This window comes from Lithobates pipiens, unplaced genomic scaffold, assembly GCF_037356315.1.
Source record: "Lithobates pipiens isolate NorthernLeopardFrog02 unplaced genomic scaffold, aLitPip1_a1.2 Scaffold_1, whole genome shotgun sequence".
Lineage (NCBI taxonomy): Eukaryota > Metazoa > Chordata > Amphibia > Anura > Ranidae > Lithobates > Lithobates pipiens.
Genome location: NW_027507685.1, coordinates 53,441,585 through 53,459,679, shown reverse-complemented (window position 1 = coordinate 53,459,679; position 18,095 = coordinate 53,441,585). Strand labels below are relative to the sequence as shown.

The following is an 18,095-nucleotide window of genomic DNA, read 5'->3' as shown; positions in this document are numbered from 1 at the left end:
TTTTTTTCGAATTTCATTCATTATTTAGCAAAGGGGGGTGTTTTTTTTCAAATTTCATTCATTATTTAGCAAAGGGGGCGGGGGGGTGGTACTTTTTCACATATAGCCAGGCAGGGTTGGACAGTTTTTTTCCCTTAATAAATGAAATCATCATTTAAAAACTGCATTTTATATTTACTTGAGGTTATCTTTGTGTGATATTAACATTTGTTTGATGATCTGAATCATTTATTTGTCACAAATGCAAAAGAATACAAAATCAGGAAGGGGCAAATACTTTTTCAAAGCACTGTATGATGGTATGTTGTTAGCATATATATGGTATGTGAATAAATTGATATTTTGATAGCTAGATAAATACAAACCCACATAGATTAATGTCATTATCTGTTTTCAGAACTCTTCCACACTGGTTGTTCTGTTCTTAAGAAGATCACTCCCAACATAGATGAGGAAGCGGCAATGAAAGAAGATGCAGGCATGCTAGATGTCTACTACAGTGAGGTAAAGTTATCAGAATGCCTTTTCATATTAAGTATTGTTCTTGATGAATCTGGGTAGCATGGAAATGTTTGCTGTTTTTTGGGGGTTTTTAAGACACACATTCTTTACCTAAATCTGCTTATATTTTCCCTTCCTTAGTTCTTCATTTCCCCCCTCATCTATATAGTAATGACATTTTTTAATAAAACATTTCTGTTTTAATTACGTAACTTATTTTAGACCAAGTGAAATCACCACAGTGTCCCTGTGCTTCTCTATGCAATACAGACATCATGGCTGGTGGGATGGGCTGGTAGGATGCTGTACATACCTTCCCGAAAACATCACAACTCCCTGACTCAGTACTTCTCTCAAGAGTATTATTTATTTTTTGGGCATCATTGCAATTTGAGTTTGATAATACTGCACTTAAAGCAGTATTAAACCCAAAAGCAAAAATTGTATATATTGCTGCTTACCAATCCTTAGATGTGGTAGCTCTATTAGTTTTCTTTTTTTAGGCTTTTTGCCTCTGTTTCTTCTGGTGATATGGTCAGTAACATGCCTTCTGTAGTAGAATGCCCCCACTCTGGATAAATGAACATGGGGAGCACCTTTGAACAGCAACACTGTCAGCCTGGGGGAAAGGGGAGTGTTTATGCCCTGTACACACGCTCAGATTTTCCAACGGAAAATGTTCAATGGGAGCTTGTTGTCGGAAATTCAGACCGTGTGTAGGCTCCATCAGACATTTTCCATCGGAATTTCCATCACACAAAATTTGAGATCTGGATCTCAAATTTTCCGACAACACAATTTGTTGTAGTAAATTCCGATCGTGTGTACACAATTCCGAAGCACAAAGTTCCACACATGCTCGGATTTAAGCAGAAGAGCCGCACTGGCTATTGACCTTCATTGTTCTCGGCTCGTCGTAAATGTTGTATGTCACCGTGTTCTTAACGTTTGGAATTTCCGACAAGATTTGTGTGACCGTGTGTATGCAAGACAAGTTTGAGCCAACATCCGTCAGAAAAAATCCATGGATTTTCTTGTCAGAATGTCTGATCGCGTGTACGAGACATTAGAAGTACCAGTAGTTTTAAATACTCTAACAAATAAAGGCTGGACTCTAGGTAATACTTGGAACTGTCTTGTTAAGGATTGCAAACAACCATGTGGTGAAATCTCCTCTTCCACTATATCACCATCTCCTCAATGCTCGATAGTAGCATATAAACACACAAAAAGGGGAAGATCTAATGCCCTTTAAATGCTATTTTCTGAACAAATCCAATTGCACTTACAGTGTAGCTACTGTATCTCAGACTTGGCATGCATACCAAACAGCTGGCATCCTCAGTGGGTTCATTTACATATAGAACACTCCCATCCTCCCGATGGGTTGTTTAAATGACGTCACTATGAGCACCAATTGCTGGTCGTGGTGCTGTTCTAATGAGACTATTTTTCACCTCCTGTAGTTTTAGAGGTCTACCAGAGAGTGTAAGTGTCTGACTTTGCAGATACAGTATTTAGTGCAAGTGGAGGATAAGGTGGCAGTTGTGGTCGAGAAGAGACTGTGAAACGCATACAGTTTTGATTGATGAACACTGTGGCACTTTTGTGTGTGGCATACTGTATAATACACACATTTTCTTAGTCTAATATGCAACAAAGGAGTAAAAACAATCACATCATAACATTGTATATAGAGCTTTGTTTAAATTGCATACACTCATTGTTATAATTGAGCCAAATTGTTTGTAATTTATGTTTATGCATTTATAATTTATTTGAGTACAATTATTTGCAGTTTATGCTGTATTCACTGCTTATTATTAAATTGTTACTAAACCCAGGACCCTGCAGTCACTATATCTGGTCTCCCACAGTACACAGGACATGGAAATGCAATAGTTTTAGTAAATATAAACTGTTAAATACCTTTTCTCATCAGCAGTATATAGCAGTCTTGTGATTTCTATCAGAGTCTGGTGAAAGCTTGTGGGAGGAGTTTTCATTCTCCTCTGACTGTCCTGTGAGGCTGCAAGACCCCTGACCCTCTGTCTTGACAGTGATGATTTGCCCTGTGCTGATCAAATGCACTCTCCCAAGGGAAAAAAAATACTCTCTAGCAATACACACCAAACTGAGCATGTGCAGCTTGTCCCCAAGCCACTGATTCTGTCTTCTCTGATCCCCCCTTCTTCTACAGTCCCTAAACCATCTCTGGCTAGTACAGAGACTTGGGGACAAGCTGCACATGCTCAATTTGGTGTGCACTGCTAGAGAGTTTTTTTTTCTTGTGAGAGTGCATGTGGGTCTTTTTACACAATGTGAGGGATTAAAGAGGAAGTAAACCCTGATGAGTTTACTTCCTCTTTGATTCTCTGCAAAGGTAAAGCATAATGGACTACTATGCATCGCATAGTAGTCCATTATGTGTCACTTACCTGACACAGGAGCCAGCGAAGTCACCGCTGTCCCCTGTAGTCCAGAGCATCCATCTTTTTGGTGGGTCTCGCTGCTCCGCTGCCTGCACGCCGCTGCACGCCGCTGTCTACGGCGAATGCGCAGTAGACAGTAGTGCCTATATTTTGGCAAATATCTCCTAAACCGTGTAGATTTAGGAGATATTTCTTGGACCTACAGGTAAGCCTTAATCTAGGCTTACCTGTAGGTCAAAGTGGCTTGTAAGGGTTTACAACCACTTTATCCCCTTAGGTTCTGCAGTGAATATAACAAGCATGCTTTACTGCATATACAGACTAACTTTACTGTTGTCGGTTTAGTAACACTTTAACACTAATTTAATTGAGTTTTTTCTGATTTATAATTGTGGAGCACTTCACTAAATGTTCTTTGCAATTGTTAAAATATGTGTTTGTGTGGAGAAGGTGTGCAGGCTGGCTCCAATTTACTGGGGTTTTTGAGTTGCTACGCAGTGATTTACCAGTTATATATTTACATGACCGATCGCTCAATTCTTGATTAGCTCTGAGCAGAAAGTGGTGACTGTCAGTCACTGGCTCTCTGCTCTGTCCCCCCAGCACTCACTGGAGCTCCACGTTGGGGAGGGGTGGGAGTGGCTGGCTCAGGCTCTGAGCGGCATGCTGAGAGGCTTAACAAGCTACCATTCAAGCATCTGGGTTTATCTCAACATTGTTACCGTGATCCTTCCAGAGCCTGGAGAAGCTCTGTGATGTTAGCCAACAGCGGACTTTAGCTCACTGTCGACTAATTCTAGGTCACAGGAAAGCAAAAGTATTTTGCATTCCTGTGACCTACATGAGAAGCATGGTCAAAATAATGTTAGCCATCCTTCTTTTTTAAAGAACAGTTCCTTCATAATAACAGTCTGTGAACTGTTAAAGTCACAAAGTCTATGTCTAAATGTATAGTTTGTAATTATGTTGTATGCGTACATGGGTATGGCCATATCTGCTTATTATGTATTCAGGCTCTGCTTCCTGCTTTGCAATGTTACATAGCAGTTGTGCTTTACTGCTCTTTCTCACATTTAATCTAAGCTAAATAGAGGGTAACTTTAGAGGTACAGTATATGTATTAGACTAACAGGCCATCCAGTGCTGTAATTTGTCCTCCACCAGTAGGCATCCACCAGATTTTACATGGGTGCTGGAGACCTGAAAGGAAGAATGTAGTGCACAGTAGTAACATGAATGCGTTGCCATTTATTTTAATTAGTTCTGTTAAAAAAAATAACACTGTCAGGCCGCGTACACACGGGCGGACTGTTCGCCCAACTTTGTCCGTCAAACAGTTTCGGCAAACAGTCCGCTCAAAATTAGCATGGACGGACATGGCCACACACGACGAACGAACAGTTTGCTGAAACCGTGCGCGATGACGTGAACGGCACGTACGACGGGACGAAAAATACGACGTCCTATACACTGCATTATAACTTTCAGCGTGAAAATCCTTTCTGAGCATGCGCGCAACTTTGTTTGACGAACAAGCCTACACACGAGCGGACTGTTCGCTGAAACAAGGTTTCAGCGGACAGTTTTACGGAATTTCCGAAAAACCTTGTTCGTCAAACTGTCCGCTGAAACTGTCCGCTGAAAGCCCACACACGAGCGGACTGTCCGCCCAAACACTGTTCAGCGGACAAAGTTGGGCGAACAGTCCGCCCGTGTGTACGCGGCCTTACTTTGTAAGGATTTTGAATGACTGCAGTTGCACTTTAAATATAACATGTTGATCGCGGTGTGCCTCCTTTGTTCACATACAACCGCCTCACATTTTTACCACATTATTTTATAAGCACATGTTTAAACAAAACCATAATGAAAAATATTAACTTTTCCTTCTTTGTGGTTGCCTTGTCTTGTCAACATGTAATAAAAACTCCAGTTCCAGGGTTGGGTACTACTATACATATAGGCATGTACATTTATTCTTTACCTTGATCGACCTAAAAGGTAAACGGTAAAAAAAATAGCAAAAAAATAATAACATTATATATATAATTGCAACACAAGTCATATTGTATTTTAACCGCTTTAATACTGGGCACTTTTACCCCCTTCCTGCCCAGGCGAATTTTCAGCTTCACACTTTGAATGACAATTGTGTGGTCATGCAAAAGACCATAAAATGTGGGGAAAAAAACGTTTTTCTTTGTTTCTGTCAGAAAATTTTGTAAATAAGTAATGTTTTTTTCCTTCACTGATGTGCGCTAATGAGGGTGCACTGATGGGCACTGATGAGGCGGCACTGAAGGGCACTGATGAGGCGGCACTAATATGCAGCACTGATAGGCGGGCGGCACTGACTGGCATCACTACTGGGCACTGTAGAGGCTGCACTGATCAGGGCACTGATTAGTTGTACAGGTCTCCCCTGTGAGGGGAGGCCACTGATTGCCTCTCCTCTCCTCACACTACGTCAGTGTAAGGCGAGGAGAGCTGATAACCAGCATTTCCTTGTTTACATGTGATCAGTTGTGATTGGACACAGCTGATCACATGGGTAAAGAGCCACTTTTTTGCCTCTTTACTGAGATCGAGTTTACACAGTTTCCCAGGCACACAGTGCACCTGCGATTGCTGCACGCCCACGTGGGACTGAGGTGACAGCTTCACTGTTCCAGAACAAGAGAGCCTCCACCTGCTTTCATTTGTCTATATGGCGGGCGAAGGTAGTTAATTATATTAAAAAGTGCTTTAACTTTTATAATGTGCAGTGCTGTCATTTTCTGTAAAATTCAATGCAACATGGCAACCTGGGGCCATTTTTTTTTCACAGTTGGTGTATGCAACACCTCCAGAAATGTAATTTCCTGCTGGTCTGTACTAAGATACAAGTCAGATTTTAGGCATCCGACCTGAACAAAAATGTCATTTTTGGTGAGGGATTCCTAAAAGGTTAATCACTTCTAAAAGAATGCAGACCTTGCAGCTTTCCACATTGGAAAACTGCAGGTTCATCAGCTAATCAATGAATGATTAATAATCAATAATCAATAGAACAAACAGATTTTTCTTCAGAGTAGAAACAGGTAGGAAATGGCAACAAAGTTTGTTAAAATCTTTGTAATGTACCTTGACCACCCAGAGGGGATTGTTTTTTGTTTTTTTTCCTTGACAAAAGTGGAATTATTCTTTACATGAACACTAAACAATATCCTTGTTCTCCAAAAATAATCCATGCACATCCAATACCTAATGGTCCTGTAATCTCTTTTTCATTAAATTGTTTCTTACTTTTGAGAGAGGATGAGAGAGAGGGTGGCTAAGTTCTTACATACAGTGGGACCATGGAGAACAATTGTAGCCACCCTCTAACAGGAAATTGGATTGCAGCAGCAGCAAAAAAAAGAAAAAAGTAATTTCCAGGTTTGCGGTAGGCTTAGAATAAAAAAGGCCCCTTTTTAGTTAAAAATACATACAGTTGTGCTTAAGTTTACATACCTTGGCAGAATTTATGATTTCTTGGCCATTTTTCAGAGAATATGAATGATAACACAAAAACTTTTCTTTCACTCATGGTTAGTGTTTGGCTGAAGCCATTTATTATCAATCAACTGTGTTTAATCTTTTTAAATCACAATCACAACAGAAACTACCCAAATGACCCTGATCAAAAGTTTACATACCCCAGTTCTTAATACAGTGTATAGCCCCCTTTAATATCAATGACAGATTGAAGTCCTTTGTGGTATTTGTTGAGGAGGCTCTTTATCTTCTCAGATGGTAAAGCTGCCCATTCCTCTTGGCAAAAAGCCTCCAGTTCCTGTAAATTCTTGGGCTGTCTTGCATGAACTGCACGTTTGACATCTCCCCAGCGTGGCTCAATGATATTGAGGTCCGGAGACCGAGATGGCCACTCCAGAACCTTCCCTTTTTTCTGCTGTATACAATGACAGGTCGACTTGGCCTTGTGTTTTGGATCATTGTCATGTTGGAATGTCCAAGTACATCCTATGTGCAGCTTCTAGGCTGATGGATGCAAATGTTCCTCCAGTATTTTTTGATAACATACTGCATTCATCTTGCCATCAATTTTGACCAAATTTTCTGTGCCTTTGTAACTCACACACCCCCAAAACATCTGTGATCCACCTCCGTGTTTCATAGTAGGAATGGTGTACTATTCATCATAGGCCTCCAAATGTAGCTATTATGGTTGTGGCCAAAAAGCTACATTTTGGTCTCATTACTCCAAATGACTTTGTTCCAGAAGGTTTGAGGCTTGTCTCTGTGCTCTTTGGCATATTGTAAGTGGGATGAATTGTGGCATTTGCTTAGTAATGGCTTTTTTCTGGCGTCTTGACCATGCAGCCCATCTTTTTTCAAGTGCATCCTGAAACAGCCACACCACATGTTTTCAGAGAGTCTTGTATTTGATCTGAAGTTATTTGTGGGTTTTTCTTTGTATCTCGACCAATTTTCCTGCCAGTTGTGGCTGAAATTTTTGTTGGTCTACCTGAGCTCAGTTTGGTTTCAACGGAACCCCTAATTTTCCACTTCTTGGTTAGAGTTTGAACACTGCTAATTGGCATTCTCAATTCCTGGGATATCTTTTTATATCCCTTTCCTGTTTTATACAGTTAAACTACCTTTTCCCACAGATACTTTGACAATCCTTTTGCTTTCCCCCATGACTCAGAATCCAGAAACATCAGTGCAGCACTGGTTGAAAGATGCGAGGGTCTGTCAGGATTGCTGAAAATCATTGACCTTTTACACACACACACACACACACATTAATAGCCATTCAAACCCCATTTGTGTCAACTTGTGTGTGTGTGTTATCAGGCCCAAATCACCAGGGTATGTAAACTTTTGATCAGGGTCATTTGGGTAGTTTGTTGTGATTATGATTTAAAAAAAAGTAAACACAGTTGATTGATAATAAATGGCTTCAGCCAAACACTAACCATGAGCGAAAGAAATGTTTTTGTGTTATCATTCATATTCTCTGAAAAATGGCCAAGAAATCATAAATTCTGCCAGGATATGTAAACTAATGAGCACAACCTGTACTTGAATTTTCTGAAAATCTGAGTTTAGTGTCATTTAGAGCCAATTTGTAGTAGCCTGCAACATCATTACAGAAGCCAAAATAATTCTGAAATTGTACTGTTTAGATTTTCTTAAAGTCAATATTTTTATAAGGTTTGAAACCAAAGCCATGTCCTCGTGTTCAGCAGTATTGCAGACATGGGGGAAGGTGTTTGTTTCCACCATACTTGAAGGTTTCAGCTTTTCGGGGGGTCCCCCCAGCACACTGGGAGTGGCGGGTTTACATTGTAAGTGACCCATTATGGTGCCTACTGTGCATCTTTCTCACTGCTATAGATTCTGTGATTATGTTATAGGTTCACATTAATGAATAAACTAATAAATGTCCTAAATTGTGCAAAGGTTTTAAGACAGTTTATGTAAACTGCAATGGAACTACCAATAAATAAGTGTACGCAGAGAATGTCCCTTAATGACTCCACGCAAAGTTCACATTTCCTTTCCTGAATAGTTTCAGACTGTAAATATTTATCACAGTGGTGTGGGAGGGAGAATGACTGTCCCTTGCTGTTTTCTAGGGTGAATGGATATGAGTCATATATATACAATATCTAGCAGTATATAGAGTACGGTTATTTAAGGTTCATGCTGCTGTCTCCTTTCGCCTCTCCTCATCTGTTCCTTTTTTTTTTTTTATATATGAGCAAATAGCAGGCAGATAAGACACCTGGGACTGGCATAAAATGGATCCCCATAAACCACGCAGCACAAAAAATGAAAGGCCTTTGTGATGTACGCTCCTGACCTCTGTATCAACTTCATTCCTTTGAGGTGGTGCAGGGACATTGATATTAACTAAAGTTAAAGCGGAGCTCCAAGCTCTGTCAGAAAAAATACTGTAGCTGCTGACTTTTAATATTAGGACACTTACCTGTCCACGAATCGAGCGGTGTCTTCATCTGAGCTGATTTTTCAATCAGCTCTCGGGTGCTGCTGCTGCCATTTCAGGTAAGGGAAACCGGCAGTGAAGCCTTGCGGCAAATGTGACAGTGGAGGGGGAAGGAGGCAAATAAGCAGCACTTCCCCTTTTGGGTGGAGATCTGCTTTAACCTTTTTTTCTTTTCTTGCATCAGGGGACACAGAGCCATAGTACTTACAATGTGGGTAGTAGGGCCACTGATAGGTGATGGACACTGGCACGCTCTAAGGCAAGAAGTGCACTCCATATATAACCCCTCCCACTACTGGTAGTCCTCAGTTTTTTCGCCAGTGTCTAAGGTGTTGGTCACGAGTAAAGATGTGCTGTGCTGAGCTCCACTGGAAGCAATCGTTGCTGGGGCTAGCCAGATGTCCTTTCATGGGCTAAAGGAATGGTACCTGGGCCTCATGTCCGAAGAAACGCGGTTTTGCTTGCAAACGCTTCTCCTTTTAGAGAGCTGGACCCTGGGATCCAGTACTTTTTGGTAGTAAGGCCATAAAGTTTTTTACTGGCAGGGTGCTGTTGCAGGTCCAGGATTGTGGGTAACGTCTAGGTTCCCCTGTTCCTGAAGGTTTGGATGGTGCAGATTGGGTTTATCTCAGATAACCCTGCAGCGAGGAAAGGTAAGTGGAGATTTTCTTAAGAATTTGTCCTTTTAAGTTATAATGTTGTCATGCCTATGTGTCACCACTGGGGGCTATATTGAGCACTCACCGCCTGATGCTGGACACAGCGGGAAGACACTTTCTTTTAAAGGAAAGGGGGGGCCGTAATTAGCACGTGGGGCATGGCTAACTGTGTCAGATGCTGGCCACATGTGGAGGAAGTTGTTAAAGCACTGTGTGTGTAGCTGCTGCTGGCTGTGGAGGGACAGATGAGCAGGGGGATGGCTTGATTCAGGTCGGTGACACAGGCATTCCCTTTGACACATTATAATTTACCAGGCTAGGTATTAATAGCAGCTTATAGCGTTGGACTATAACCTAGCAGTATACATTCTTTTTGGTAAGGCCTCTGCTTTGTGCTTTAGGCTATGAGTGGTAAAGGGACCAGGAATCCTCTAAAGGGTCAATGGTTTCACAACAAACTAAATCCATTTCCAAAAGAATGTCATCCTCCTCTGAGAGGGATGCGTCTGGTCAGATTGAGCCATCGGGGGAAACTGTTGTTGCAGCTGCACTAGACACTTCAGTTCTTGTATACATCACAAAAGAGGTTTTTTCTTCTACCATTTGTAATTTGGGAAAGAAGATTGATGCTATGATATCTCTCCATAGTGGGATCAAACCTAAAGATTTGGAAGATACTTATTTATCCTCTTCTGAGGATTCTAATATAGAGGGAGTAGCATCACAAGACAGGTTGCTTGTGCACTCTCTTACTGAATTGGTTTGCTTAACCCTTTTTTGCTGCCTGCAGCGTAGGCTCTTGAGGAACCCACCTCTAATTTGGGTTCATTAAAAGCGCCCCCATCTGGGGATGCTTTTCCTATTCATGCATGGCTAAAAAAGCTTATGTATTCTGAATGGGAACATCCGGATAAATAATATTATGCTCCAAAAAAAATGGGGGGTTCCAGCAATTGATGCTGCAATCGCCTCAGTGAAGAAGAATTTCCCATGTCCGGTGGATAATGCACTGATGTTAAAGGATCCAACAGATAACAAGTTGAAACTTCTTTCTAAAAGCAATATGTCTTTAGCAAGTTCAGTAGCACAGCCAGGTCTTGTGGCAATTGGTGTATCCCAGTCCATTAAGGAACAGTTTGTGGAGATACTTAAAATTCTGCCTGATCAGCAGGCCCAGCAATGGGCTGGTGTATCAGACGCACTATGTTTAACAGTAGATGCTATGAAAGATTCCAAGCCTCACGGCTTATGCTGGGACTAGTGCATTCATGCAGAGTTCTATGGCTGAAAAATTGGTCCGCCGAAGCACCGTGTAAGAAGCTCTTAGCCAGTTTCCCCTTTCATGGTGAACGGCTATTTGGAGATGATCTGGATAAATACATCCAAAGGATCTCTAATGGGAAAAGCTCTCTTTCCAGTAATGAAGAAGTTCAAACATTTCTCCTTTAAGCATGCTGCCTCTCCTGTGCCAGAGGCATCAGCCTCTAGGCAGTCTCGACGGCAACAGTCAGGTTCAAGGGGAAGAACCCAAGGGCAAAAATCTGGCAGGAACAATGCCAAGACAGATGGGTGGCTTCTGCAGTTTCTCTAGGTTACAACTAGAGTTCTGAGAGTTTCTGCCTCCTCGTTTTCTAAGGTCAAATGTTCCCAAGGATCCAGAGAAAAAGAAGTCTCTCTTTCTAGCTCTGGATCATCTATTATCCCAGTTGGTGTTATCAGAGGTTCCCTTAGTGGAACAGGGCACAGGTTTTTATTCAATTAGAGTCTTATGCATATAACAGCGCTCAATGGGACCAGACAAAAAATAAAATTAGTATTTAAAATTAATTTAATATAATGCAATGCACAGGAACAATACAGTCTAATATAAAAACAATAAGCAGTCAGAAGCAATGAAAAGCTCATCACAGGAATGCAGCAAAAATTTAGAAGCAATACCACCTTTAAAGATGAAAGCAAGGGGTTAACCTGACTTAGTAACCTTAGCTCATCTCAATCCGAAAGCAGGGGGCTTGATGGTAAAATACACTATGAGCGGTGAAGGCAAGGAGTAATTCTGGAGCAGCCGCTAATCTGATGGCTGGTCAGATATCCGCTGTGATTAGGAAAACACATCCACCGCCTCCTATGCTGCCACACCTCCTTGGAGACACTATACAGCGTCCTTAGTGACCATACGTCCGGATGTCAGAAGGGACTCTGTGGGACCCGGAAGACCAACAGCTCAACCACCGGAACTCGATCGGGTGGTACACATGCTCAGTCAGTTGCCATGGCGACCATACCTGTCCCACCGTGCTCTCTGCTGGGACACACAAGGGTCCTAGAGACAGCGTGGACCATTCTCATTGCACTGTGCGACTCGCGCATGCACAGTAGGGAACCGGGAAGTGAAGCTGCAATGCTTCACTTCCTGATTCCCTCACCGAGAATGGCACCTGCAGCAGCCGAGAGCCGAGTGATTGCTCGGCTTCAGCTGCCGACATCGCTGGACTACAGGAAAGGTAAGTGTCCATTTATTAAAAGTCAGCAGCTGCAGTATTTGTAGCTGCCGTTTAAAAAAAAATTAAAAAAATTAGGTTGACTTCCTCTTTAATAACACATAGTTAAAAAGAATAACATTGAGTTTACAACAACAACTGATGATACAACTTAGACAAGATGATAGTGTGCATGAAATATCCTTCACCCGACGCGTTTCAGAGTATGTTTAAAGCCTCCTTCCTCAGAGTCTAGGTAAAATAACTACTCTAGTTGTTTCAGTTGAATATATGCACTCAATGTAGATTAAAATCAACACATGACATTGCCATAGGGGGTTGCCACCCTCTTCATCCACATCAAGCAAATGGAAGTTCAGTTGTAGGTACAAGTTGTTGTAAGAATTCAATACAATACAATTCAGGGAACCTCAGAGTGTGTGGAAGAGATCCAGACCCACTGAGGACCACAGATGGAATCCTTGAAAGTGGGGGCTTAATAGTAGAAGGACCTTGTCCTAATGGCTGGTGTAACGAGAAGGCACTAGATCAAGCAATATCCACGTTAGGTCCCAGCCTCACACAGACAGGTTGCACAATTGAGACTCTCATGCAACATCGCTGGATAGAGATGGGTAAGTATTAGCTCTTGTACACACGGTCGGAGATTCCGACGGAATGTGTCCCATCAGAGCGTTTTGTTGGATATTACGACTGTGTGTGGTCTGCATTGGACTGTTTCCGTCGGAATATCCGTTGGACCAAATTTTCCAACTTGCCGGAAATATTTTCCGACAAAATGCTTCGATCGGACATACTCCGATCATGTGTAGAGAATTCCGATCGGACAAAGTGCCACGCATGCTCAGATCAAATTCCTACATCAAAGCTATTGGCTACTAGCCTGAACGTAGTCCCATCGTAATGAAATTACGTCATCACGTTCTGAAAGATCGGATTTTCCGACAACTTTGTCCGACCGTGTGTATGCAACAGTTTCGGACAAGATCCGTCGGACGAAATCCGACGGATTTGGTTGTCGGAATCTCCGACCGCGTGTACAAGGGCTTATGGGGCTGAAGGGGACTGCTGCACACAGAAGGCATTTTATCTTAATGCATAGAACTACTTTAAGCTAACTTTTTTTTAAGCCCTCCCTGAAAGTTATATTCTTTTAAGAAAACAGCTCTGGCAGCTCAGACCAGAGCTGTCATTCGCAGCACTTTTTTTTATTTTTATTTTTTAAAGAGTATTTATTGAGAAATGAAGCAGACATAATATCACATGTGCAACAAAGATAAGTACAGTACAGTAGGACCAACATCGCAGATGAGGTGCGCAAAGAGAAATGAGAGCAGATTATGGCTGCAACAAATTAATCGTATATCACATCCTGAAATAGAAGAACCAAATAGAAAGTAATGAATCAAGTAAAACAGAGCATCAATCTGACAGTAACTGGATGGATCCTGAGGCAAGAGTTTGTTGCGATAGCAATATATAGTTAACCAGGAAAATGTAATTTCCCAAGATTAAGTAAAGAAACCTAACATAGGGTCAGGGAAAGCAATTGAATGTAGAGAAGAGAAATAATAAGAAAAAGAAAAGAGAGAAAAAAGGGGGGGGGAGGGGAGAGGGGGACACATACATGAAGAGGCAAAAGGGGGTGAAAGGAGGGGGAGAGGGCAAGGAGCCAGGGGTTCTCGCGCCTAGTCCCAGGGGTGGGAGGTTCCATAGGGCAGTCCCGGGGGGTAGTGGGCTGTTGAGTGCAAATTAGACAGTAGAGGGGGGGGGGGGAAACTGACCCCCAGAACGGTTGTTGAGCGCCATAGTAGAAGAAGGTGAAGTGGTCCAAATTGATAATGTCCACCGGTGGGAGAGTGGTCGATATGAAGGGAAGCCATAGCGCATAGAAGCGAGACTTCGCTTTTTCGTCCCGAAAATTTGCGTTACAACGGTCCTTGTAGAGGAGTGAAAGGAGGTCTTTCTGCGTCTGAGCGATGGAGGGGGGAAGAGATGAAGTCCAGCTTTTTAGAATAGATTTCCTGGCTAGTAGCAAGCAGAGTAGAGCCCAGTCTTTGTGGGACGGTTTGTAAGGCGTGCAGTTGGAAGGCACGCAACTTCTTGTGGGAGACCACGGAAGTAGGAGGGGGTCCCAATAACCAAAGATGATGAGGAGAGGGTTCGCAGCACTTTTAATAACATTGCATGTTTTTTGTGGTGTAATGCAGTTCAGATCCATTGGTACAGACTCTACTGTGTGTTGTGGTGCCATACTAAAGTAATGATACTGCAACACATGACAAAGTAATGCATGTTACTGCAGTGCAGAAGTCTGAAAGGGGCCTTAATGTTGTCACAAAATCTCTCCCAATCTGTCTCTGCTAATAGGCAGTGTGTATACCTGCCATAGCCCACTGTAAACATAGAAGAAGATGCTTACTGAATGATGTGGCTGTCACAGACTTCAGGTAAGTCATTAATCATCACAAAACAGTCATATGTGTTGCAGATAGCACAGAACTACAGTACCATGTATTCATTATTTATGCCTCTGGTATAACATATTACAGAGAATGCACCCCTACTGTTTAACAGGCCTACCCAGCCATATACACTTTATATTCTGTAAATATCAGTATCCAAATGTCTCATATAATTCACTGTGTATATTAAAGAGTGACTCTATTCCACAAATACAATTAAATCATTTTTTGAACTGCTAACAATATTTTGCAAAATACCCTTTAATCCCAACGGAACCCTCAGTTTTAATCAGCTAAATACATTTCAGATGCATTAGAAAAAAAAGATGTTTATGTTTTTTTAAATGTTCTCTCTTAAGCAGCCACAGCCTTAGTAGAAAAGCCTGTCCCTGCCAGCAGCTACAGAGTGAGACCCATGCTGATTGTGAGAAACAAGTGGTCTTATTGCAGAAATCCAACGTGCTTCATACTGAGTCAGCCTCATCTCTGCAGTTAGCAAAGCTCATGGTCCCCACTGATTGGAGAGCTCTGGCTTTGACTCACCAGGTTTTATTACAGACCTCTGAAAAGAGATCACTGCTTCCCCACAGAGAGTGAGGGTCTCATTCTGCAACATGTTTTTTTTTTATCGTCTTTTATTCTTATTTTATGTAGTAGATTTTAAAAAGAAAAACTGTAATGCCCCATACACACGGTCGGACATTCCGACGGAAAAAGTCTGATCGGATTATGTTGTCGGAAAATCTGATCGTGTGTGGGATCTATCGGACTTTTTCTGTCGGAATTTCCGATGGAGAAAGTTTGAGAGCTGGATCTAAAATTTTCTGACAACAAAATCCGATTGGACTTTTTCTGATCGTGTGTAGAGAATTCCGATGCACAAAGTGCCACGCATGCTCAGAAAAAATTACGAGACGAAAGCTATTTTGTATGTCACCTCGTTCCGAACGATCGGATTTTCCGACAACTTTGTGCGACCGTGTGTATGCAAGACAAGTTTTGGCCAAAATCCGTCTGAAAAAAATCTGATGGATTTTGTGGTCGGAATGTCCGACCGTGTGTATGGGGCATTAGACTTTGTATAGGCTTTAACTATATTAAGGCATGAAGTCCAGTTAATTTAACTTTCATGTGAGTTTTATATAATCCATCACAACTACATTCTGCAGGCTTTTTACTGTGTGTCTAGATAGAACCTAAAGTGGTCCAAAAGGTAGAAGTTTTTTTTTTATCTTAACGCATTCTATGCATTAAGATAAAAAACTTTCTATGCAGCAGCCCCCCTCAGCCCCCTAATACTTACCTGAGCCCCATCCCAATCCAGCGATGTTGCACAAGAGGCTCATCAGTCTAGGACTCCCCCTCATTGGTTGAGACAGCAGCAGATGCCATTGGCTTCTATGTAGGACACCATACGCGCCAGGGGCCCCCACCAAAGAAGACACTAAGGACCCAGCACTCCCCCCAAAACTCCAGCCATTGTCCTGATCCTTGCTGAGCTGTCAGCTAAGCCCCCGGAGCTCCCTTCAATAGAAAGAGAATAAGAACAAGAAAGAGGACATGAAACACAAGTCACAGCTCCCTGTGTCTATTCAGACCCCCCCGCCCCATCTCTCTCCTGATTGGATGACTGACTTTGATTGACAGCAGCGGGAGCCAGTGGTGTCGCTGTGTCTCAGCCACAGGACAGCCGAGACACTTGTGGACAGCGCGGGACAGAGAGGGTGCTCAGGTAATTATTAGGGGGCAGAGGGGGGCTGCTGCACACTGAAGGCTTTTTATTTTAATGTATAGAAAGTATATGGGGGAGGGCCAGCATGACCTGCAGAGGAGGCGGAGTATTAGTGGCTGATTTAGAAAGATGCAGTCTGTTTAGCAGATTGAGGAGTTCAAGGTAGAGGGTGTGTACTGTAGTGGGTAGAGAAGCGGGGGGATTGTGTCACAGCTCATCACAACATCAGACAGTTTTCTTTTTTGTTCCTGGACTTTAACTGTAGGAAGAACAAAACGTTTGTGACTTAGACAACATGTTGTCCCAGCTTAGGCTGCTTTCACAGTGCAGCTGTCCGAGCGTTACCGGTGAATCGCCTCTTGTTTTAATGGCGCTTTACCGCTGTTATAGCAACGCTTTTGCACCGCTATTCAGGTGGTAGCGGGGCGCTTTTAACCCCCAATAAGGGGTCAAAAGCGCCCGTGTTGCAGCAGTTTTTAGTCGCATTCATTCCAATAGGCAGGGGCAGTCTGGGAGCGGTGTATGCTCCTAAACGACCCCAAAGATGGTGCCTGTGGGACTTTTTCAAATGTCCTACAAGCGCACCGCCCCTGTGAAAGCACTCGGACTTTCACACTGGGGTGGCAGGAGAGGCAGTTTTCAGGCATTTTACCGGCACTATTTCTGAAAACCTCAGTATGAAAGGGGTCTTAGAGCTGTGGCAGTGGTCAGAGGCCCTGGGGGGCTACAAGACAAACTATCCGACTTATTGCAGGAGCCCAGGCAGGTCTTTCCTGAGCCTTCTTCTAGTCGCCCCTTTGCTAGCAGGTCTAGGCCTATTGAGCTCTTCATTCTTGAGGATTATATATAGTGCGACCTGACACAACCTATTAGTAGCAGCATCAAGCGTTCATCCCTAATATATGTTCAAAATTCGAAAAAAGAGGGAAATGGGACTTTAAATGAGGCGTGTCACTGAATGGATACTTTGATTAAAATTGTTTTTTAAGTACAAATCATATCGCAAAAAGTGTCAATCTGGGATACAGGACACAATTTACTATAGTACACTTCTTTAAATACATTTGTTTAGATATACAGTTATTTTACAGAATATAATGCAACATCATTAACAATGCAAATGCATAGACATACTCATCCATTCATAAAACCAATATACTCTACGCACGTTTCAAGGCTCTTGCCAATCATCAGGAGTAAAAATGCTCTGAAATTAAATCAAGAATATCTATTAATATGGGATAACCTTTTAATGGAGAACCATCTCTCAAGAAAAGGGGGGGCTATAACTTACTATCTGGCCCAAAGGTGATGCCAAACACCTGTCCAGGGGATGCAGAGGACAGGAATATCGATCTCCCCCAGGGCTGAGGTGAGGAATCGCATCCAGATCAAGGATAGCAGCTGGGTAAAGCCCAGGTGACCATGTCACAACCATAATGTATGATGTATGCTTACCAGGCCATACTGTTCTGCAGAAATATAGAAATAACCTTGTTGACCTTGACCTTGACCTTGTGAAATAAATTTGCTATTAATGGGACAAATCCATACTTGTAGGTGAATGAAATTTATGAATAATATGCAGTTAATGCAATAATATAAAATGTAATAATTGAACTACAGCAGGAGAGAATGTGCAATATGTACTCGCTGTGGGTAACCATAGAACAAACCCACCATATTAATGATGAGCTGAAGAATGTAAATGAATCTTAGTTACCTTGTATATAATTCTATGGCTGCAGACATGCTTGGAGTCCTGCTTATGTGGATGGTCAAAGTGAAATGGTCAGCTGGCTAACGCAGA

At 42.3% G+C, this 18,095-nt stretch overlaps 1 protein-coding gene across 2 annotated transcripts in view; it reads left to right on the top strand.

Moving 5' to 3' along the window:
- The window catches only part of DOCK11 (dedicator of cytokinesis 11), a 551,771-nt gene that overhangs the window by 340,587 nt on the left and 193,089 nt on the right, over positions 1–18,095 (top strand). For both annotated transcript variants that reach the window (XM_077493986.1, XM_077493985.1), the window contains one exon: positions 398–504. In XM_077493986.1, the coding sequence (XP_077350112.1) occupies positions 398–504 (107 nt within the window). The remainder of the gene's footprint in view (positions 1–397; positions 505–18,095) is intronic.